This window comes from Ranitomeya variabilis, chromosome 4, assembly GCF_051348905.1.
Source record: "Ranitomeya variabilis isolate aRanVar5 chromosome 4, aRanVar5.hap1, whole genome shotgun sequence".
In the NCBI taxonomy this organism is placed as follows: Eukaryota; Metazoa; Chordata; class Amphibia; order Anura; family Dendrobatidae; genus Ranitomeya; species Ranitomeya variabilis.
The window spans coordinates 753,348,177-753,366,997 of NC_135235.1; the positions used below are offsets into that span (position 1 = coordinate 753,348,177).

General features: G+C 45.7%; 1 protein-coding gene across 1 annotated transcript in view; it reads right to left on the reverse strand.

The window, feature by feature from the left end:
• LOC143766804 (uncharacterized) overlaps positions 1–18,821 on the reverse strand; it is a 63,711-nt gene that overhangs the window by 30,791 nt on the left and 14,099 nt on the right. The window contains exons 2-6 of the mRNA XM_077254767.1: positions 8,620–8,769; positions 8,311–8,490; positions 8,104–8,227; positions 7,926–8,020; positions 7,659–7,749 (exon numbers count right to left, since the gene is read on the reverse strand). Of these exons, the coding sequence (XP_077110882.1) occupies positions 7,659–7,749; positions 7,926–8,020; positions 8,104–8,227; positions 8,311–8,490; positions 8,620–8,697 (568 nt within the window). The 5' untranslated portion in view covers positions 8,698–8,769. The remainder of the gene's footprint in view (positions 1–7,658; positions 7,750–7,925; positions 8,021–8,103; positions 8,228–8,310; positions 8,491–8,619; positions 8,770–18,821) is intronic.

The window sequence follows — 18,821 nt, forward strand, 5'->3', positions numbered from 1 at the left end:
CAGGATATTGATGGGAAGACGAGACTCGTGATGAGTCCAGGTTCCCTGCGCAGTGTGATGGTGAAAGACCGCACCCCAGCCTAGGAGGCTGGCGTTGGTAGTGACTACCAGCCAATGGACTGGGAGGAAGGACCTCCCTTGGAGGAGAGAGGATCGGAGCATCCACCACTGGAGTGACTGCTTGACCCGAGGAGAGAGAGGACACAGTCGGTCGAGGGAAAAGGGACTCCCATCCCATGCGTCCAGTAGAGCATGCTGTGTGAAATTGCCTCCATTGCGGCCACCATCTTTCCGAGAAACCTCATACCGAAACGGATGGAACAAGTGGACGGCTGAAGAAGCTTCCAGACCCCCTGTTGAAGAGCCAGGACCTTGTCCCGTGGAAGAAGCACCAACCCTAGGAAGGTGTCCAGGGTCATGCCTAGGAAGGAGATCCGTTGAGCTGGAACAAGAGATGACTTTTTTAGATTGATCAACCAGCCCAACCGAGAGAGTATCCAAGGAAATGCGGACGCACTCCTCGCAGGCTCGGAAAGATGGGCCTTTGACCAGTAAGTCGTCTAGGTAGGGAAGAAAGAGTAGACCCCGAGAATGCAGAATGGCCATGACAGCCGCCATGACCTTTGTGAAAACTCTGGGGGCAGTGGCGAGGCCGAAAGGCAACACCATGAACTGAAAATGTTCTTCGCCGTTGGCGAAGCGAAGGAACCTTTGATGAGGTGGGAAGATTGAGATGTGGAGGTACGCATCCCAGATGTCGATGGATGCTAAGAATTCGCCTTGTTCCATCGAGGCAATAGACGGAACGGAGAGATTCCATCCTGAAATGATGGACTTTGACAAATCTGTTCAAGAGCTTTAGGTCCAGGATGGGCCTTACCGTTCCATCGTTTTTGGGGACCATAAACAGATTTGAATAAAAACCACAGAACTTTTCGTCATCTGGGACAGGGACAATCACTCCGTCTTGTCGGAGCGACTGAATGGCCTTGGAAAAAGCCTGAGCGCGCATTCCTGCTTCAGGAGGGCGGGAAGCGAAAAACCGGGTTGGAGGGTGGAAGAAAAAATCAATTTTGTAACCGGAGGACACCAGATCCCTGACCCACTCGTCGTGAACGACTGCAAGCCAGACATGACGAAACAAGAGAAGACGTCCACCTACTTTGCTGGTGTCGTCCGGAAGAGATTGCGAGTCATTTAGAGGAAGACGGTTGGGGTCTGGATCTCCTGGACCTAGACTGTGTGGAGCGGCCCCTCCGGGAATGGTTGGTCCTGTATGGAGCCTGAGGGCTTTTGTCTCTGCTGGCGTGGCGCCCCGAGCCAGGGGAATTGGCTGAGGAATGCCATGCGGAAGATCCACGAAAGGGCCGAAAACGAGCCTGCGGCTGTCGTCGGAACGGTTGTCTGAACCTCTGCTGGGGAAGGGAAGTACTTTTCCCCAAGTAGTGTCTGAAATCAGTTTTTCCAGCTTTTCGCCAAATAGACGGCCACCGAGATATGGCAGAGACGTGAGGGACTTTTTAGAGACGGAGTCCGCTCGCCAATTCCTCAGGCATAGCCCTCTCCTAATCGCCACAGCGTATGAAGCCACAAGTGCAGAGCAGTTCGCAGCATCCAGGGAAGCGTTAATTAAGTAATCGCCCACCAGGGAGATTTGATTTGCTAGCTCCGCTAAGTCAGAAGGAAGACCACTGCTTTGTAAGGCCTTGTGCAGGGAGTCTGCCCAAGAAGTCACGGCTTTGGCTACCCAGGTAGCAGCGAAGGAGGGAAAGAGTGCCGAGCCTGAAGCCTCGAAAGCTGAGCGGGCGAGACTGTCAACTAGGCGATCTGTGGGATCTTTGATCGAAGATCCGTCCGGCACGGATAGGACAGTTTTATAGGACAAACGTGAGACAGGAGGATCCACAGGAGGGGATTCTGTCCATTCTGTTTGCGGAGATCAGGAGAAAAGGGGTATATGGACTCCAGAGATTTCTGGCCCTGAAAGCGTTTGTCTTGACGCTCCCTATGTCGCTGGACTATGTCCTGGAACTCTGGGTGAATGGCGGACACCCTGTGAGTACGTTTGATCCTTTTGAAAGACACCGATTTATCCGTACTGGAGGTCGCCGGTTCCTCATCAACCTGAAGAGACTGGTTGACAGACTCGATGAGACTACCTATAGTGCTCTGATAACCTGGCGACTCCAGATCTAGAGGCCCATCAGACTCAGGATCAGAGTCCTGGTCGGAAGAGGTGCCTGGGGAGCGAGAGCAGGAAGCAGGAGCTAACGGACGCCGAGGCACCGGAGGGCATGGGGGAAGAGCTACGGACGCGCTTCCTAGATGACCTCTTGTGCTTAGAATGAGATCGGCCACTGGAGGCTGAAGATTCCACAGCCGTAGGGGAAACATCCTGAATAGGCGGATTAGTGGTCCTGCTCCTGGTTGGATCCTGGAGGGACTCGATAGCTTTGGTCAAACAAGCCATAGATTGCGAAAGTGACAAAGCCCACTCAGGGGAACTGGTCACCGCGGGCTCGTTTGCGGCGGGGGGCTCCTGAGCGCATTTAGGGTATAGGGCATTAAGGAGCACAGCCTGACAGGAGGTGCAAGGAGTGAAGAACACTGTATGTGTTTTTGCAGACTTTTTGGGTTTATGCAGGGACATGTTGTCAGTTAACCTCCGTGCAGGGCTGTGGGGCACCTGTGCAGCTAGTGAGCGGAGCACTGTGTGCAGGAGTAGGAGGGCCTGTTTCAGTGTACAGCACACCTACCCAGGTCCTGTGTCCGGATGCCGCACTGAGACCGGAGAGGGACGTACTCCTTAATTTGGTGACGTTCTGAGGCTCCTGAGAGACACCGGGAGCTCTATCTTCCGTCCAAGATGGCCGTCGAGAGTTGAGAAGCGCTTCTCGCAGTGTGCGAAAAGCACTGAAGTGGTGGGCAGGGCCTCGCGCAGAACGCACTCTAGCTGAGGCCAAAGCCGGGGACTAAATTAGCGGTGCCCGGCCGCGAAATGCGGCCGAGCCCGCGGTGCGCTCGGGAGCCCCCCCACCCTATCAGACTCACCACTTGTGGTCCTCTTCAGGTGAGGTACGAGGGAAGGTGCAGTCAACCTCAATCCACCACCCTCTTGATGAGGGGGTGAAGAGGGACTGAGGAGCTCCATGCAGCACCGCTGTTCCACAGTGGTGGTGCAGAGGGAGAGCGGCCGGACTGTGCTCAGGGAAAGTGCCTCTGTATATCCTAAGGGTTCGCTCCCCTAGGATTTCACAGGGCTAGTTCACGGCTGAACATCCCACATCTCAGGAAAGGGTACGGGGAATAAACTCGCCGTGCTCGCCTGTTGGTGTTTCAGGGGAGATCGGCCCCTTTAAAAAAGGGTCCATCGCCCCCTTCGTCCTCTTGCGCAAAGATAAAAAAAAAATAAAACGTCTGGAAAAAAATCAGATGCAGTGTGCCTCCTACGGACACTAAGCAAGAACTGGTATTATCCGGAGCCAGTGGGCGGTGTATACTGCAGAGGATGAGCTAACCCTTTTTGTATTTACTTAGTGTCAGCAGCATACACCCCCGGTCCTGTGTCCCCCAATGTGGCGATGGAGAAAGAGGTCATCAGAATTGGGCTTTGGTAAAAGCAAAAAAAAAAAAAAACTGTGGAAAAAAATACCCAGAACTGACTTGGTAAAATTCCATAAAAAAGAACAAAAAAACAGGAGGATCAAAAACCCACATTTGTCATCACCTATAGCAGAGAATACACCCAAAGATGATTCTCAATAAATACTCGCCAACGCTCAGAAGCGATCCTGCTCTGGAGAGTATTTTTCAGGAGGGGGTTTATTCCCCACAAGGAGAGCTCCCACCCTTCCTAATCTGCTGACCCCTAGTCTGGTAATGAATGGTCCTGGTAGAACGACCTGGTTGTCTACTAAAGGTTTCTTCAGCTGCGGGGGCAAATGTGGAGCATGTAAATAAGCAGGAAATACCAAGCAATTTATTAAGTGAGGCCTGAAACAATGGTTATTGGTGACTTTATGACTTGCAGTAGTACATGTCATATACAGTGCTTGGCGAAAGTATTCGTCTCCCTGGAACTTTTCAACCTTTTCCCACATATCATGCTTCAAACAAAGAGATAACAAATGTAAATTGTTGGTGAAGAGTCAGCAACAAGTGGGACAAAACTGTAAAGTTGAACGAAATGAATTGGTTATTTAAAATTTTTGTGGAAATTCAAAAACTGAAAAGTGGGGCGTGCAATATTATTTGGCCCCTTTAACTTAATACTTTATTGCGCCACCTTTTGCTGTGATTACAGCTGCAAGTAGCTTGGGGTATGTCTCTATCAGTTTTGTACATCGAGAGACTGAAATTCTTGCCCATTCTTCCTTGGCAAACAGCTCGAGCTCAGTGAGGTTTGATCGAGATCGTTTGTGAACAGCAGTTTTCAGCTCTTTCCACAGATTCTCGATTGGATTCAGGTCTGGACTTTGACTTGGCCATTCTAACACCTGGATACGTTTATTTGTGAACCATTCCATTGTAGACTACAACAGGTTTTTTTGAAGAATGGTCCTGTATTTGGCTCCATCCATCTTCCCATCAATTTTAACCATCTTCCTTGTCCCTGCTGAAGAAAACCAGACCCAAACCATGATGCTGCCATCACCATGTTTGACAGTGGGGATGGTGTGTTCAGGACGATGAGCTGTGTTGCCTTTACGTCAAACATATCGTTTAGCATCGTTGCCAAAAAGTTCGATTTTGGTTTCATCTGACCAGAGCACCTTCTTCCACATGTTTGGTGTGTCTCCCAGGTGGTGTCAGGACTCTGAACATTTTTTTACCTTTTGTGCATCACTGCCCTTTTCCAACATGGCGTCTTTGGTCTCATGTGCACTTGTCTTCCTCCTATAAAACTCCACCCCAGCCTTCAGTCTGTGCTAGATTATTCTGCCTTGCTCCCAGCTCCTGACCTGTGATTACTCCCTGGCTACACACCTGCTCCTGTGAACCTGTGTGGTGATCCTGCTACTCTGCTCTGAGTTCCTGCTGCATACACAAGTCTCCAGTAATCCTCCTTCATCTGCTGTTCGTGTTTACTTCCATCTGCATTTGATTTGATTTGTGAAAAATGTTATTTTTTTTCTTCTTTCCACAGCTCTACATTATAAGCTTCTGTGAAGCACCTCTGGGTTGAAGGTGTTCAATACACATCCAGATAAGTTCCCTAAGGGGCCTAGTTTCCAAAATGGTGTCACGTTACTCTTGAGAAAGTAAAAAAAATTAGGTCTAAAAGAAATTTTTTGTGAAAGAAAAGTAAATGTTTATTTTTCCCTTCCACATTCCATTCATTCCTGTGAAGCACCTGAAGGGTTAATAAACTTCTTGAATTTGGTTTTGAGCACCTTGAGGGGTGCAGTTTTTAGAATGGTGTCACTTTTGGGGATTTTTTGTTATATTGATCCCCCCAAAGTCACATCAAATGCGAGGTGGTCCCTAAAAAAATGGTTTTGTAAATTTGTTGTAAAAATGAGAAATTGCTGGTAAATTTTTAACCCTTATAACTTCCTAACAAAATTTTTTTTCCCAAAAAAATTGTGCTGATTTAAAGTAGACATGAGGGAAATGTTATTTATTAACTATTTTGTGTGATATGACTGATTTAAGGGCATAAAAATGAAAATTTTGAAATTTTCAAAATTTTCGCTATATTTCCATTTTTTTAACAAATAAACTTAAGTTCTATAAGATAAATTTTACCACTATCATAAAGTACAATAAGAAAACATTCTCAGAATCACCAGGATTCGTTGAAGAGTTTTAGAGTTATGACCTCATAAAGTGACACTGAAAAAATTGGCCCAGTCACGAAGGCAAAAGCAGGCTCTGGCACGAAAGGGTTAATATTTTGCTGCACAATCTTTTGAGGCAATCACTGCAATCAAACGATTCCTGTGACTGTCAATGATACTTCTGCGCCTCTCGACTGGTATTTTGGCCGCTCCTCAAGAGTAAACTGCTCCGGTTGTCTCCTGTTTGAAGGTTGCCTTTTCCAGACAGCATGTTTCAGCTCTTTCCAAAGATGGTTCAGAATAGTCCAATGTTTTCCTCTTAGCCATTCTTGGGTGTTTCTAGCTGTGTGTTTTGGGTCTTTATCCTGTTGCAAGACCCATGACCTGTGACTGAGACCAAGCTTTCTGACACTGGGCAGCACATTTATCTCTTGAATCCTTTGATAGTCTTGAGATTTCATTGTACCCTGCACAGATTCTAGACACCATGTGCCAGATGCAGCAAAGCAGCCCCAGAACATAACAGAGCCTCCTCCATGTTTCACAGTAGGGACTGTGCTCTTTTCTTGATATGCTTCAATTTTCCGTCTGTTAACATAGAGCTGATGTGCCTTGCCAAAAAGTTCCAATCTTGTCTCATCCGTCCATAGGACATTCTCCCAGAAGCTTTGTGGCTTCTCAACATGTAGTTTAGTTTAGTTTAAAGGGCGATGAGCAAGGCAATCCTTGGGATATGGAAAGCAGAGAAGATAGTGCCAAGCATGTTCATGGTGGAGATCGAACAGTGCTCCCAATACATTGTGTCTGCAAATAATTCCAGCTAGATCTGCAGTCAAACAGCTAAATGGCGCTCCTTCCCTTCTGAACACTGCCATGTGCCCAGAGAGTAGTGTACAATCGTATGTAGGGTATTGTGAGAAGTTGGAAAATAATTTGTAAGATCCATTTGTTTTCTATTATCCTTTGTGAAGAATTCCAAAGTTATCACCACATAAAGTGACCACGTCAGATTGTAAAAATGGGACCTGATTAAGAACACAAAACTGGCTGCAGGAAGAGGTTAAATCAGAGGATTCTGGACACTACTGTAATCAAAAACTGTGACTATAGACAATAACATCTACTGAAATGCTCAAACTGAACAGTCTCCATCAGTAATAAATGAGGAGCTAGTGGTGAAACCTCTCTGGGTAATTAGAGCACGGGGCTCGGTGACTTCACAATCTAAACTATCGGAAGCTCCAATATTTTCTGTCAGATGACTTTCAAGAAGAAATATTACACATTTAAAGAGAACTGTGTATAATAGTGCAGAGCGGAGATGTCTTAAAGGGAACCTGTCAGCAGGATTGTGCTCAGTGACTACAGACACTGTCAGGTCGGTGCCGTTATACTGATTACACTGATACCTGGTGATGAAATCCGTATTGTGGTGGTTGTTTAATCTGTATTTGTAGTTTTCAGTTGATGAGATTCTCATGCTCTGGGGCGGGGCTGTGGCCGGGGCTTTATGTGGTGCTCTGATTACATATTCATCTGTATTGGCTTATGACAGGTCACTGGTCCCTCACTACATGGGCCGACAGCCCCTCTGCCTTTGGATCCTAGACCCTGTGGCATGACGCGTGGTCTCGATCACTGCCATGGAGACCCGATGTAGTCATGACGACATCCGGGTCTCCAGACCTGAGAGGCTTCTTCTCATGCGCAGTGATGATCAGGAAGTCTCTCAGGTCAGTGCATAGAAGGAGAATGTTGTGGTCTAGAGGCAAACTGGTGATCATGGTAATACGGCCGGACTACACCACCGATAAAGCAGCCACAGCCGGTGACTGAGAAGAATCTGTGACTTCTCTGCATTTAGTGGTTAGTACTCACCTGGGTAGCCATATGTAGGAATCTCCTCTTTACACCACTCATCACCCCTCACATATGTCTCTGTAGTATTAATATGGGTCAGATCTTCACTCTGAAACAAATATTATAAATGTCACAGACAGATGGAGAAGTCACATCTATGATCAGCTCTAATCCTGCCATCTCCACCGTTCTCATTACACAAGTATAAAACAAGACTGAGCACAAGACCTTCACTGGCGTCTACACATCATAGAGGAGATCTCCTGACACCTTCTCTCCATCTACCTGATGATCCTGAGGAGCATTGGGATCTTCTTGGTTACAGTCCTGTGGAAGAGGACGGGGACATCTCTCTGGTGTTGTCCTCTTACTGGATAGATCTGGAGGAAACACATACAGGGAGTGAATTCATTCTTTACATACAGATAATTATAGGACGTGTGTATTTAGTCCTATCTATTACCTGGAGATGTGAGGGGCTGGGGAACCTCCATTATGACGTTCTTGTACAGATCTCTGTGTCCTTCTAAATACTCCCACTCCTCCATGGAGAAATAGACAGCGACATCCTGACACCTTATAGGAACCTGACACATACAATGATACCGTCATCCCCCCGATCCCTTCATAGTGTTACTGTATAATGTCCCAGCATTCCCAGCAGTGTCACCTCTCCAGTCAGCAGCTCAATCATCTTGTAGATGAGTTCTAGGATCTTCTGGTCATTTATGTCCTCATGGATCAGGGGGTGAGGTGGAGGCCCCGTGACTGGGCTCAGGGGTCTTCCCCATCCCTCAGACACAGGGTCCTGACAGCGATCACTAGAGGTCTTCTTCACCACTGTGTAATCCTGGTAATGGAGAGACACATTAATAAATCTCACTACAGACATTTCCAGAGTCCTCACCTCTCCAGTTCTGTCCATCTGTTATTCCCATAGATAAGAATGATGTAATGTGACGTCATCAGAATCTCTCACCTCTCCAGTAAGCCGGAAGAGGATCTCTAGGGTGAGGTGTAATATCCTCTCCACCATCTTGCCTCTGTCTATATCCATCTTTGATCGGTAAATCAGGAAAATTTTCTTTTGTAGAAGATCTTCACTGGGAGGATCCGATATTGTAGAGACCTGAATGAGAAGATGAGCCGATATAACATCATAAGAATCCTGTGTAATAATACAATTACTGGAGATAATAAGGGAAACATATGAGATTTATTATTTTACAGTATTTAGTTTCCTTCTTTACATCTACTAATAAAACCTATATATTTAGGCCACAGACAACAAGCAGTTTCCTCCTCGGAGTCGGCAGCTGAATACGTTTCTCATAGACTCATCTTCCATAACGCTAATTCTTGTCTCATTAACCGACCCTGGAATCGGCATTAGCAATACTGCAGGAGATATTCATTACACGCGACATGAGAAATAACTACTTCATGGTGAGGACGACATCTTCATCTTCTACTACGGCTCTAGAAACATATTTGGCCAGAGTCGGTCACTGAATCAATCACCACCGGCCGTCTATAAGAAGGTTTCCTGTCTTCCCCGCACTGTAATCTTCTATCACGTTAGATCTCAGCTCTGATTCACACACAGAAGTTTGTTTATAGCATAGGAAGGGGATAATACCCGTGGAGCTTCCCAGGCTATTAAAATGGGGGAGCACCCAAAAAAGTGATGTAGGGTCCCCCTATATTTAATAACCAGCCAATTCTGGCACTTAGCATCTCTCTTCCCAATTGCCCTTTAGTGGATATCGCTGAAATTATGATGATGGGAAGGACACGGTGACCAATACCACACCCCACCAAGCCCTGTCCATTCATAGGCATCATAGGAACCGAGTGGGCTACCGTTTTGGATGATACACTCCAGCCTATCCCACTATCGTATGGTAAATATCTCAAAGATCCTGGGTTCAATTGTATTTGCACCAAGAATGAGGCTAAGTGAGTATTTATTAATTAACGGTCAGTGGTAGTCAGTGAAGTGGATGGTACCATATTGTGCATGTAGTGGGCAGTACTGTGGGAACATTAAAAAGTGGGGGGATGGCAGTACTGTGGGGACATCATACTGTGTGTGAGGGGGATGCCAGTCCTGTGGAAACATTATCCTGTGTCTGTGGGAGGCCACTATTGTAGGAACAAAATACTGTGTGTGGTGGGATGCTGGTACTGGGGGAACTTTATACTGTGTGTGGGGGTATCGTGGTACTGTGAGAACATTATACTGTGTGGGGGGTATAGCAGTACTATGAGATTATACTGTGTGTGGGGGTATGGCGGTACTATGAGAAGATTATACTGTATGTGGTGGGATGGAGGTACTGTGAGATTATACTATGTGTAGTGGCCTGGAGGTACTGTAGGAACATAATACTGTGTGTGGGGGCATGCAGGTACTGTATGAACATTATACTGTGTGGGGGAATGGCGGTACTATGATAAGATTATACTGTGTGAGGTGGGATGCAGGTACTGTAGGAATATTACACTGTGTGTGGTGGGATGGAGGTACTGTGAGAACATTATACTGTGTGAGGTGGGATGGAGGTACTGTAGGAACATTATACTCTCTGTGGGGGTATGGCGGTACTGTGAGAAGTGTGATGGTGTGATATGTTATGTGGGTATCATTTTGTGTATATTTATATTTTACTTATTATCATGGTGTTCTCTTGTAGGATGAGTTATTTGTCAATTTATGAATTGCTGTTATTTGCCATCTGATATCAGCCCCCACAGTCCTGTACTGTTATCTCTCCACAGGGTCAGTAAATAATGTTGTTTGCTAATATGCTAATGACATATTGAACTAGCTTGTTGAAACAATGAGCCCCTGCGACCCACACCCCTAACCTGTGAATGAGGAGAGGGACTTGTAAATATCAGGGAGGTGACACAAATCAGTCTTGTGTGGAATGATGATGTGGATACAGCATATCAGAGAGAAAGAAGAGTATATGGACTATGCTATCCTCTGTCTGCTGGATTGTTGGACTTTCATGCTGTTACTGAACTGCATTCGTTTTCTGGACTGTTTAATCCTTTGTGTGGTGGATCGTATATGGACCTTTCGTATTTTTGCCTAAATTAAGGTCTTGGATTTGCTCACTATACTCTAGCTCTGTTGATTGTGTGATACCGGAGAAGGACCCCGTGACAGAAGATTATACTGTGTGTAGGGGTATGGTGGTACTGTGAGAACATTATACTGTGTGTGGTAGGATGGAGGTACTGTAGGAACATTATACTGTGTGTGGGGGTATGGCGGTACTATGAGAAGATTATAATGTGTGTGGTGGGATGGAGGTACTAGGAGAACATTACCCTGTGGTGGGTATGGCAGTACTGTGAGAACATTATACTGTGTGTGGGGGTATGGCGGTACTATGAGAACATTACACTGTGTGGTGGGTATGGCTGTACTATGAGAAGATTATACTGTGCGTGGTGGGATGGAGGTACTGTAAGAATATTATACTGTGTGTGGGGGTATGGCGGTACTGAGAACATTATACTGTGTGGGGGTATGGCGGTACTATGAGATGATACTGTGAGTGGTGGGATGGAGGTACTGTGAGAACAATATACTGTGTGTGGGGGTATGGCGGTACTATGAGAAGATTATAATGTGTGTGTCATGCCCTCAGCCGCAGGTCCAGTCTCCGCTGTGCAGGGAGACCGGCGCCTATCACACAGCCTTACTCACCCTGTCCGTGGCTCCAGACGATCAGCGGCTTCTTTCTCTGCTAGGAACCTGCATCCTCTTGGCAGGTCTCCTGGAAATGCTCTTAGGAGCCGCGCCCTGCTTCCTGCACATACTTGAAACAGCAGGACACCTGTTTGTTATTAGGGCTGTCTGTGTTGTGATGCTCTGTGCATAAAAAGCACCCTCCCCTTAAGGGAGGTGCCTGGGCAATGTGTTCATTCCATTGTTTGTGGCCTTCTGCTCAGGCCACACTCTGCTGTGCTCTGCTAAGTATAGTTTTTAATTTTGGTTGCTAATCGCTCGGTCTCCTCAGTATCCTCCGCTGGCAGTTCTCTATTCTGGATCCTCCTGGACTCTCCGGTTTCCACTCCAGGCTGGCTAAGCTGCTCCTCACTGAACCATCCAGATTTGGCTACCGGCTGGATCAGCCTTTCCAAAAACTTCACAGAGCTTCCAGGATCCTCTTCATTGACAGAGCCTGAGTTCCACCATCTTGTTTATACGGTCTGTACGGGTCGTCCCTCTGGTCCGGGTACTGCGGAATTTTGGCCATCTGGTGTTGTGACGGGGGAATCCCTGTATAGGGGTACACCTTGCCCGGTGCTCCACTACATGGTTCTGTGTCGTGGTCCAGAGGGTTCTTCTCTCAGGCAGCTCTTTCTGTTTGTTTTTCATTTAAATAAATACCTTTGCTTTTTGGAAGCACATTCTCCTGTCTCTTGTGTACCGGGTATACAGCTACCACTGCTCCATCAGTGGTCTAGTGAGTCCACTATATTTCCCCACGCCCTGTGGGCGTTACAGTGTGTGGTGGGATGGAGGTACTGTGAGAACAATATACTGTGTGGGGCGGTATGGCGGTACTATGAAGATTATACTGTGTGTGGTGGGATGGAGGTACTGTAGGAACATTATACTGTGTGTGGGGGTATGGCGGTACTATAAAAAGACGATACTGTGTGTGTGTGTGATGGAGGTACTGTAGGAACATTATCCTGTGTGTGGGGGTATGGCGGTACTATAAGAAGATTATACTGTGTGGTGGGATGGAGGTACTGTAGGAACATTATACTGTGTGTGTGGGGGTATAGCGGTACTAAAGGGACATTATACTGTGTGTGGGGTGTAGCGGTACTATGAGATTATAATGTGTGTGGTGGGATGGAGGTACTGTAAGAACATTATACTGTGTGTGGGGGTATGGCGGTACTATGAGAACATTACACTGTGTGGTGGGTATGGTGGTACTATGAGAAGATTATACTGTGTGGTGGGATGGAAGTACTGTAGGAACATTATACTGTGTGTGGGGGTATGGCAGTAGTATGAGAAGGTTATACTGTGTGTGGTGGGATGGAGGTACTGTAGGAACATTATACTGTGTGTGGGGTATGGCGGTACTATGAGAAGATTATACTGTGTGTGGTAGGATGGCGGTACTGTGAGAACATTATACTGTGTGTGGGGGTATGGCGGTACTATGAGAACATTATACTGTGTGTGGGGGTATGGCGGTACTGCAGGAACATTATACTGTGTGTGGGGGTATGGCGGTACTATGAGAACATTATACTGTGTGTGGGGGTATGGCGGTACTGTAGGAACATTATACTGTGTGTGGGGGTATGGCGGTACTATGAGAAGATTATCCCCTTTACCCCATGTGTGGTTTGCACGTTAATGACTGGGCCAAGTTTTACAATTCTGATCACTGTCCGTTTATGAGGTAATAACTCCGAAACGCTTCAACCAATCCCAGTGATTCGGACACTGTTTTCTCGTGACATATTGTACTTCATGTTAGTGGTAAAATTTCTTCCATATAACTTGCGTTTATTTCTGTAAAAAAACGGAAATTTGGCGAAAATGTTGAAAATTTAGCAATTTTCAAATTTTGAATTTGTATTCTGTTAAACCAGAGAGTTATGTGACACAAAATACTTAATAAATAACATTTTTTTTAGGTACCACCTCACATTTGAAGTCACTTTTAGGAGTTTATATGGCAGAAAATACCCAAAAGTGACACCATTCTGAAAACTGCACCCCTCAAGATGATCAAAACCACATTCAAGAAGTTTATTAACCCTTCTGGTATTTCACAGGAGCAGAAGGGACGTGGAAGGAAAGAAATGAACATTTTACTTTTTAGACACAAAAATGATCTTTCAGCAATATTTTTTTATATTTTTCCAAGGGTAAAAAGAGAAAATGGACAACAAATGTTGTTGTCCAATTTGTCCTGAGTACGCTGACACCCCACATGTGGGGGGAAGCACTTTTCCATTACGTCCCTCAGGACAGCACCATGGAGGACGTCCTTCCTTGACCTATAGCGGGACAGGATCATAGAGAGGTTAAAAGGACCCTCCCACCTCCACCCTCCAGTGTTTTTTCCTGTCCCTACAGGGACGGTTGTATGAGAGGTTGCTCCTAGAGCGAAGATATCCTGTGGATTTTCTTCCCCCTGTCAAGTGGTCCGTGGCCGACACCTCACTAGTTAGAGGTCCCTCAGCTATCAGTGCTGTACCAGATGGACTCAGAGTTCGGGGATCTCAGCCTTCCCTTTTTCCCGGTCAGACAGACCATGGCCGACTCCTCTTTGAGAGGTTTCTCAGCCATCAGCCTGTGTAATGGGCTTAGGGGGATCGTGTGGCAGGTCCAATCCTTCCCCCGGTCAAGTAGCCCAGGGTGGAAACTCTCCGGTGGGGAGTCCCTCAGCCCCAGAGACCAGTCGAGCGGACGGGCTCCTGGGTAGAGCCGCTTCCTCCCAGTGGGGGACTCTCGGCTCGGACGCTGACTGGCAAAACACCGCTTCTTCCAAAAGTCGTGTGGTGGAGAAGGCCGTTGCGCTCCCAGTGACGTCAGAGAGGAGCGCCGGCACATTTGATCGGCATGCGTTCCACAATGGAACACAGAAGGGGGCACAGGCAGTAATGCAGCATTTCTGAATGGACGCCGCTTCCTTCCACGGTAGGCTCTCGGCGTTACCAGATCCCCCTGTCTTCTAGCAGGTATGGAGCCAGCACAGGTGAGTGCTTGGTTTAATGTTGCATCGATGGCCGGGGCCTCTGGGCTGACTCTAGTCTCAGGCCTTTGTGCCAAAGCTGTACCTCAAACCCATTTGCAGCTAGGCCTTGGACCTCTAGGCTATGGTGGGGCCATATGTCCAGGCTACATTTCATGACTGGACTTTAGTTAGATGCAGGTCTTGTCTGCACAGAGCCTTATGATCGGGCTTCAGAGTGACTTTGGAAGCATGCTTTCCATTTTCTGGTTCAATAAACAAGTGTTTCACTTTCTTTGCAACTTAACTACTCCATCCATAGGAGGACACAAGGTGTTAATTCAGCACATTGTCTCCATGAAGACTGCCCTCCAGCTGCGGCTCATTAATTAGCTCCTTCGGGTGGAGTCAGTCTGACAAATGAGATGTATTGTTCAGAGTGGAGATTTATCTGGAACTCTGATAGATTGCTCTTTTGCTTAAAAGTGTAAGTCTGGTCTCTTGTTTGGCACCTTCAGGCATGGCCTAGTCATACTGTCTCTATGTATCATATTGAGTGCCTCCGTGCATAATACTGCCTCTATGCATCATATTGAGTGCCTCCGTGCATAATACTGCATAATAGTGCCTCTATGCATCACATTGAGTGCCTCCGTGCATAATACTGCCTCTATGCATCATATTGAGTGCCTCCGTGCATAATACTGCATAATAGTGCCTCTATGCATCATATTGAGTGCCTCCGTGCATAATAGTGCCTCTATGCATCATATTGAGTGCCTCTGTGCATGATACTGCATCATAGCACATCTATGCATCATATTGAGTGCCTCTGTGGCATCATACTGTTTCATAGTTACTTCGTGTATCATATTGCATCATATTGCTTCATGGTTCCTATGTGCATCAAGGTGCTTCATTGTTCCGATATGCATCATAGCGCTTCATAGTTACTTCGTGTATCCTATTGCATCATATTGCTTCATGGTTCCTATATGCATAATGGTGCTTCATTGTTCCTATATGCATCATAGTGCTTCATATTGCCCTTCTGCATCATATTGCATCATATTGCTTCATGGTTACTATGTGCATCATAGTGCTTCATAGTGACTCTGTGCGTCATATTGCATCACTGTTCCTATATGCATCATAGTGCTCGTATTGCCTTTGTGCATCATATTGCTTCAGGTTTCCTATGTGCATCATAGCGCTTCATATTGCCTTTGTGCATTATATTACAGCATATTGCTTCATGGTTCCTATACGCATCAGCGCTTCATATTGCCTTTGAGCATTATATTACAGCATATTGCTTCATGGTTCCTATACTCATCAGCGCTTCATATTGCCTTTGTGCATTATATTACAGCATATTGCTTCAGGGTTCCTATATGCATCATAACGCTTCATAGTGACTTTGCGCATTATATTACAGCATATTGCTTCATAGTCCCTATATTCATCATATTGCTTCATTGTTCCTATATGCACCCACCATAGCGCTTCATAGTTACTTCATGCATCATATTGCATCATACTGCTTCATTATTTACATCATATTGTTTCATTGTTCCTATATGCATCATAGTGCTTCAAATTGCCTTTGTGCACCATATTTCTTCATAGTTGCTATATGCATCATAGCGCTTCATAGTAACTTTGTACATCATATTGCATTATATTGCTTCATAGTTCCTATATGCTTCATAGGTCCTATATGCATCATTTTGCATTATAAGGTTTCGGTGCCCTTTTGCATGGCAGGGGGTATCAGAGTGTCGGGCTTGGTGCCTTTTTCGCCTCTGGCTGTGAGCCACTGGATCAGACCTTCTGTCTGGTGCCTTGTTGTGTGGCCGCACATTGTATCATCGGCCTACCACTTCACATTTTTGTCTTGGGCCTCAACTCTGGATATGGAGTTCTTGTGTTTTGGACCCAGATCCAGCTTCTGTTACTTCATTCTTTACAACAAGGCTTAGTCAAGCAAACAGATATGCTTGAATTGGCTTAGTAAAATCTGCATTTCTTCTGTTTGGAACAGGTCTCTCAGGTAGGTTCTACCTTGAGTGCTAAAGGCAAGTCTATTTTATAATTAGCTTTAAAAGATGACATACGTCATTTTGATACATTCTATAATCCTATAGGACATACTTCTGTCCCGGGAGCGGAAAATCCCACGAGTTGAAAGGAAGGATTCCTTCCGCCTCGGAATGCTTTGCCCTAAGATATTAGGACCATCTACAATTTGCATAGTTTTGGGCGCTCCCTTAAGACACATTTGTTCAGAGCGGCCTATCACGTTCCCTAATCAGTCTTTTTATGTTTGTGCGTGTAGCCCATTCACTGTCTCCATCTATCCCCCACCCCGAGATGGTTGTGCCATCATTGTAAATAAAATATTGTTTATACACACCTGTACTTTGTATCTTCCCCGCCTCATTGTAGATTGTAAGCTTTCAAGAGCAGGGTCGTCATATTTTGCTTTAATTATTATATGGTTGTTACTTATGACCGTTGTGTTTGAAACTGTCAAACTGTAAAGCGCTGCGGAATATATTGACGCTATATAAAGTTTATTATTGTTGTTATTATTATTAATCCATCCCAAACTCTACATTCGGCAATCAGACAGATTCTTGTCCCATAAGTCTGTTGCGTTATGTTTACCAGGGACATCAGCACTGCCTTCTGTACCTTGTGGTGAAGCAGCAGCACTGTGTCGTGTGGCAGTGGATCCCATACTTGCGGCTCTTACAGCAGTCGCGGCTCCTAAGATAAATGAAACTGGATCCAGGGCTCTTACTGTTAAGACCCCATAGTCTCACTGCCTCAAGGAGATAATCTCCCTCTGTTACGAGGAAGAAACCTACTTTTCTCTAGCCATGGAATATGGTTACTCCCACAATGTCAGTCTGAGTGTATAAAGATCCCTGAGAAGATTGCCTCTTGGGATATGTATAAGCGTAATATGCATATATGGACAAATAAGTTGACATACTTATAATGTCTGGACTAATGACTCGTATAAATGCAGTTCCGAATAATTTCAAGTGTCGGAAGATTTTTACTAGCACTACCACCACCACCTTCATCGATTCAGAGTCCAGACTCCCTGTGTCTAACATCAGTAAAACAGGAGTGATGACCCACGTTTCTCTTTCAGAGCTTCTAATGAGAAGCCCAACATTGGTAATGGCAGGAGATATTACCTGCCGGATGGTGTATTCCTTAGTTTCAATAATATATAACCCTTCTTGGGGTTAGACATCTAAGGATTTGGAATAGACGTGATCTCCTGGATGAGTACTGTGTGTACACCCAATGCTCTGCCATTATCCACGTACTAACTGTTATTGGTTTGATATTCCCGCAGTCCAGGGCCTCTGTCCTGCAGGTCTCCTTGTAGTACGGTAAGCTGGTCTGTAACCAGGGCTTAACCTGAGCCCAGAAGGACCGATGAAGGAACAGTCCTGTTATAAGCACATGCAGCTTATTATTGGTCGGTACAGTCCTCATTGTGTGGTGGCTGTGACTTTCACCATATTTTGCTGGGCAATAAGGTTTTTTAACCTTATTCTGGGGCTGCGATGTCTATAAGTATCTATCACAATAAATAACTTGCTTGGTTCATTATTGGTATTGGAGTACAATGGGTGAATTTTACTCTCTGCTCCTGATGCTTATTTCATTTACCACATTCATACTGAAATTGGCCATTATAGATGTATATCAGACACTCACTACGGTGATTTTCTTTGCAAATCTCTTTAGATATCTATGGTTTTTCTGATCTTTCAGATCCTCTATATATCTAGTCTGGTTTTTGCCTGGGACTTTGATTCCTGGGCTACTGTACCCACCCTGGGAGAGTTGCTTTGGTATTCTCCATAGTGCTGTCCTGAGGGACGTAATGGAAAAAGGGAAATTAGACTTACTGGTAATTCCATTTCCAGGTAGTCCCTCAGGACAGCACCCGTAGTTCCCTCCCTTTTGTTTCTGTTTTTTAGGATTGTTTGGGATTAATCTACCGGCAGATCGTTTATCCTTCTGGTCACCATGGCTCGAAATTAAGATGAACCAGTTTAATGGTTATTACAGACATGTTTGTAAGGGCACATTTAAACCATTTATTTCCATCCTCGGTGGTACTTTGAAACAACACTGGAGGGTGGAGGTGGGAGGGTCCTTTTAACCTCTCTATGATCCTGTCCCTCTATAGGTCAAGGAAGGACGTCCTCCATGGTGCTGTCCTGAGGGACTACGTGGAAATGGAATTACCAGTAAGTCTAATTTCCCTTTTTTTGGCGCACGACAGGAAAGGAAAAGGAAAGGAGCGCCGTTTGACACTTTCAAGCTAAAATTGGATGGAATTGAGATTGGATGCCATGTCGCGTTTGGTGAACCCCTGATGTGCCTAACGTCCCCACACACAATATAACCCCCACGC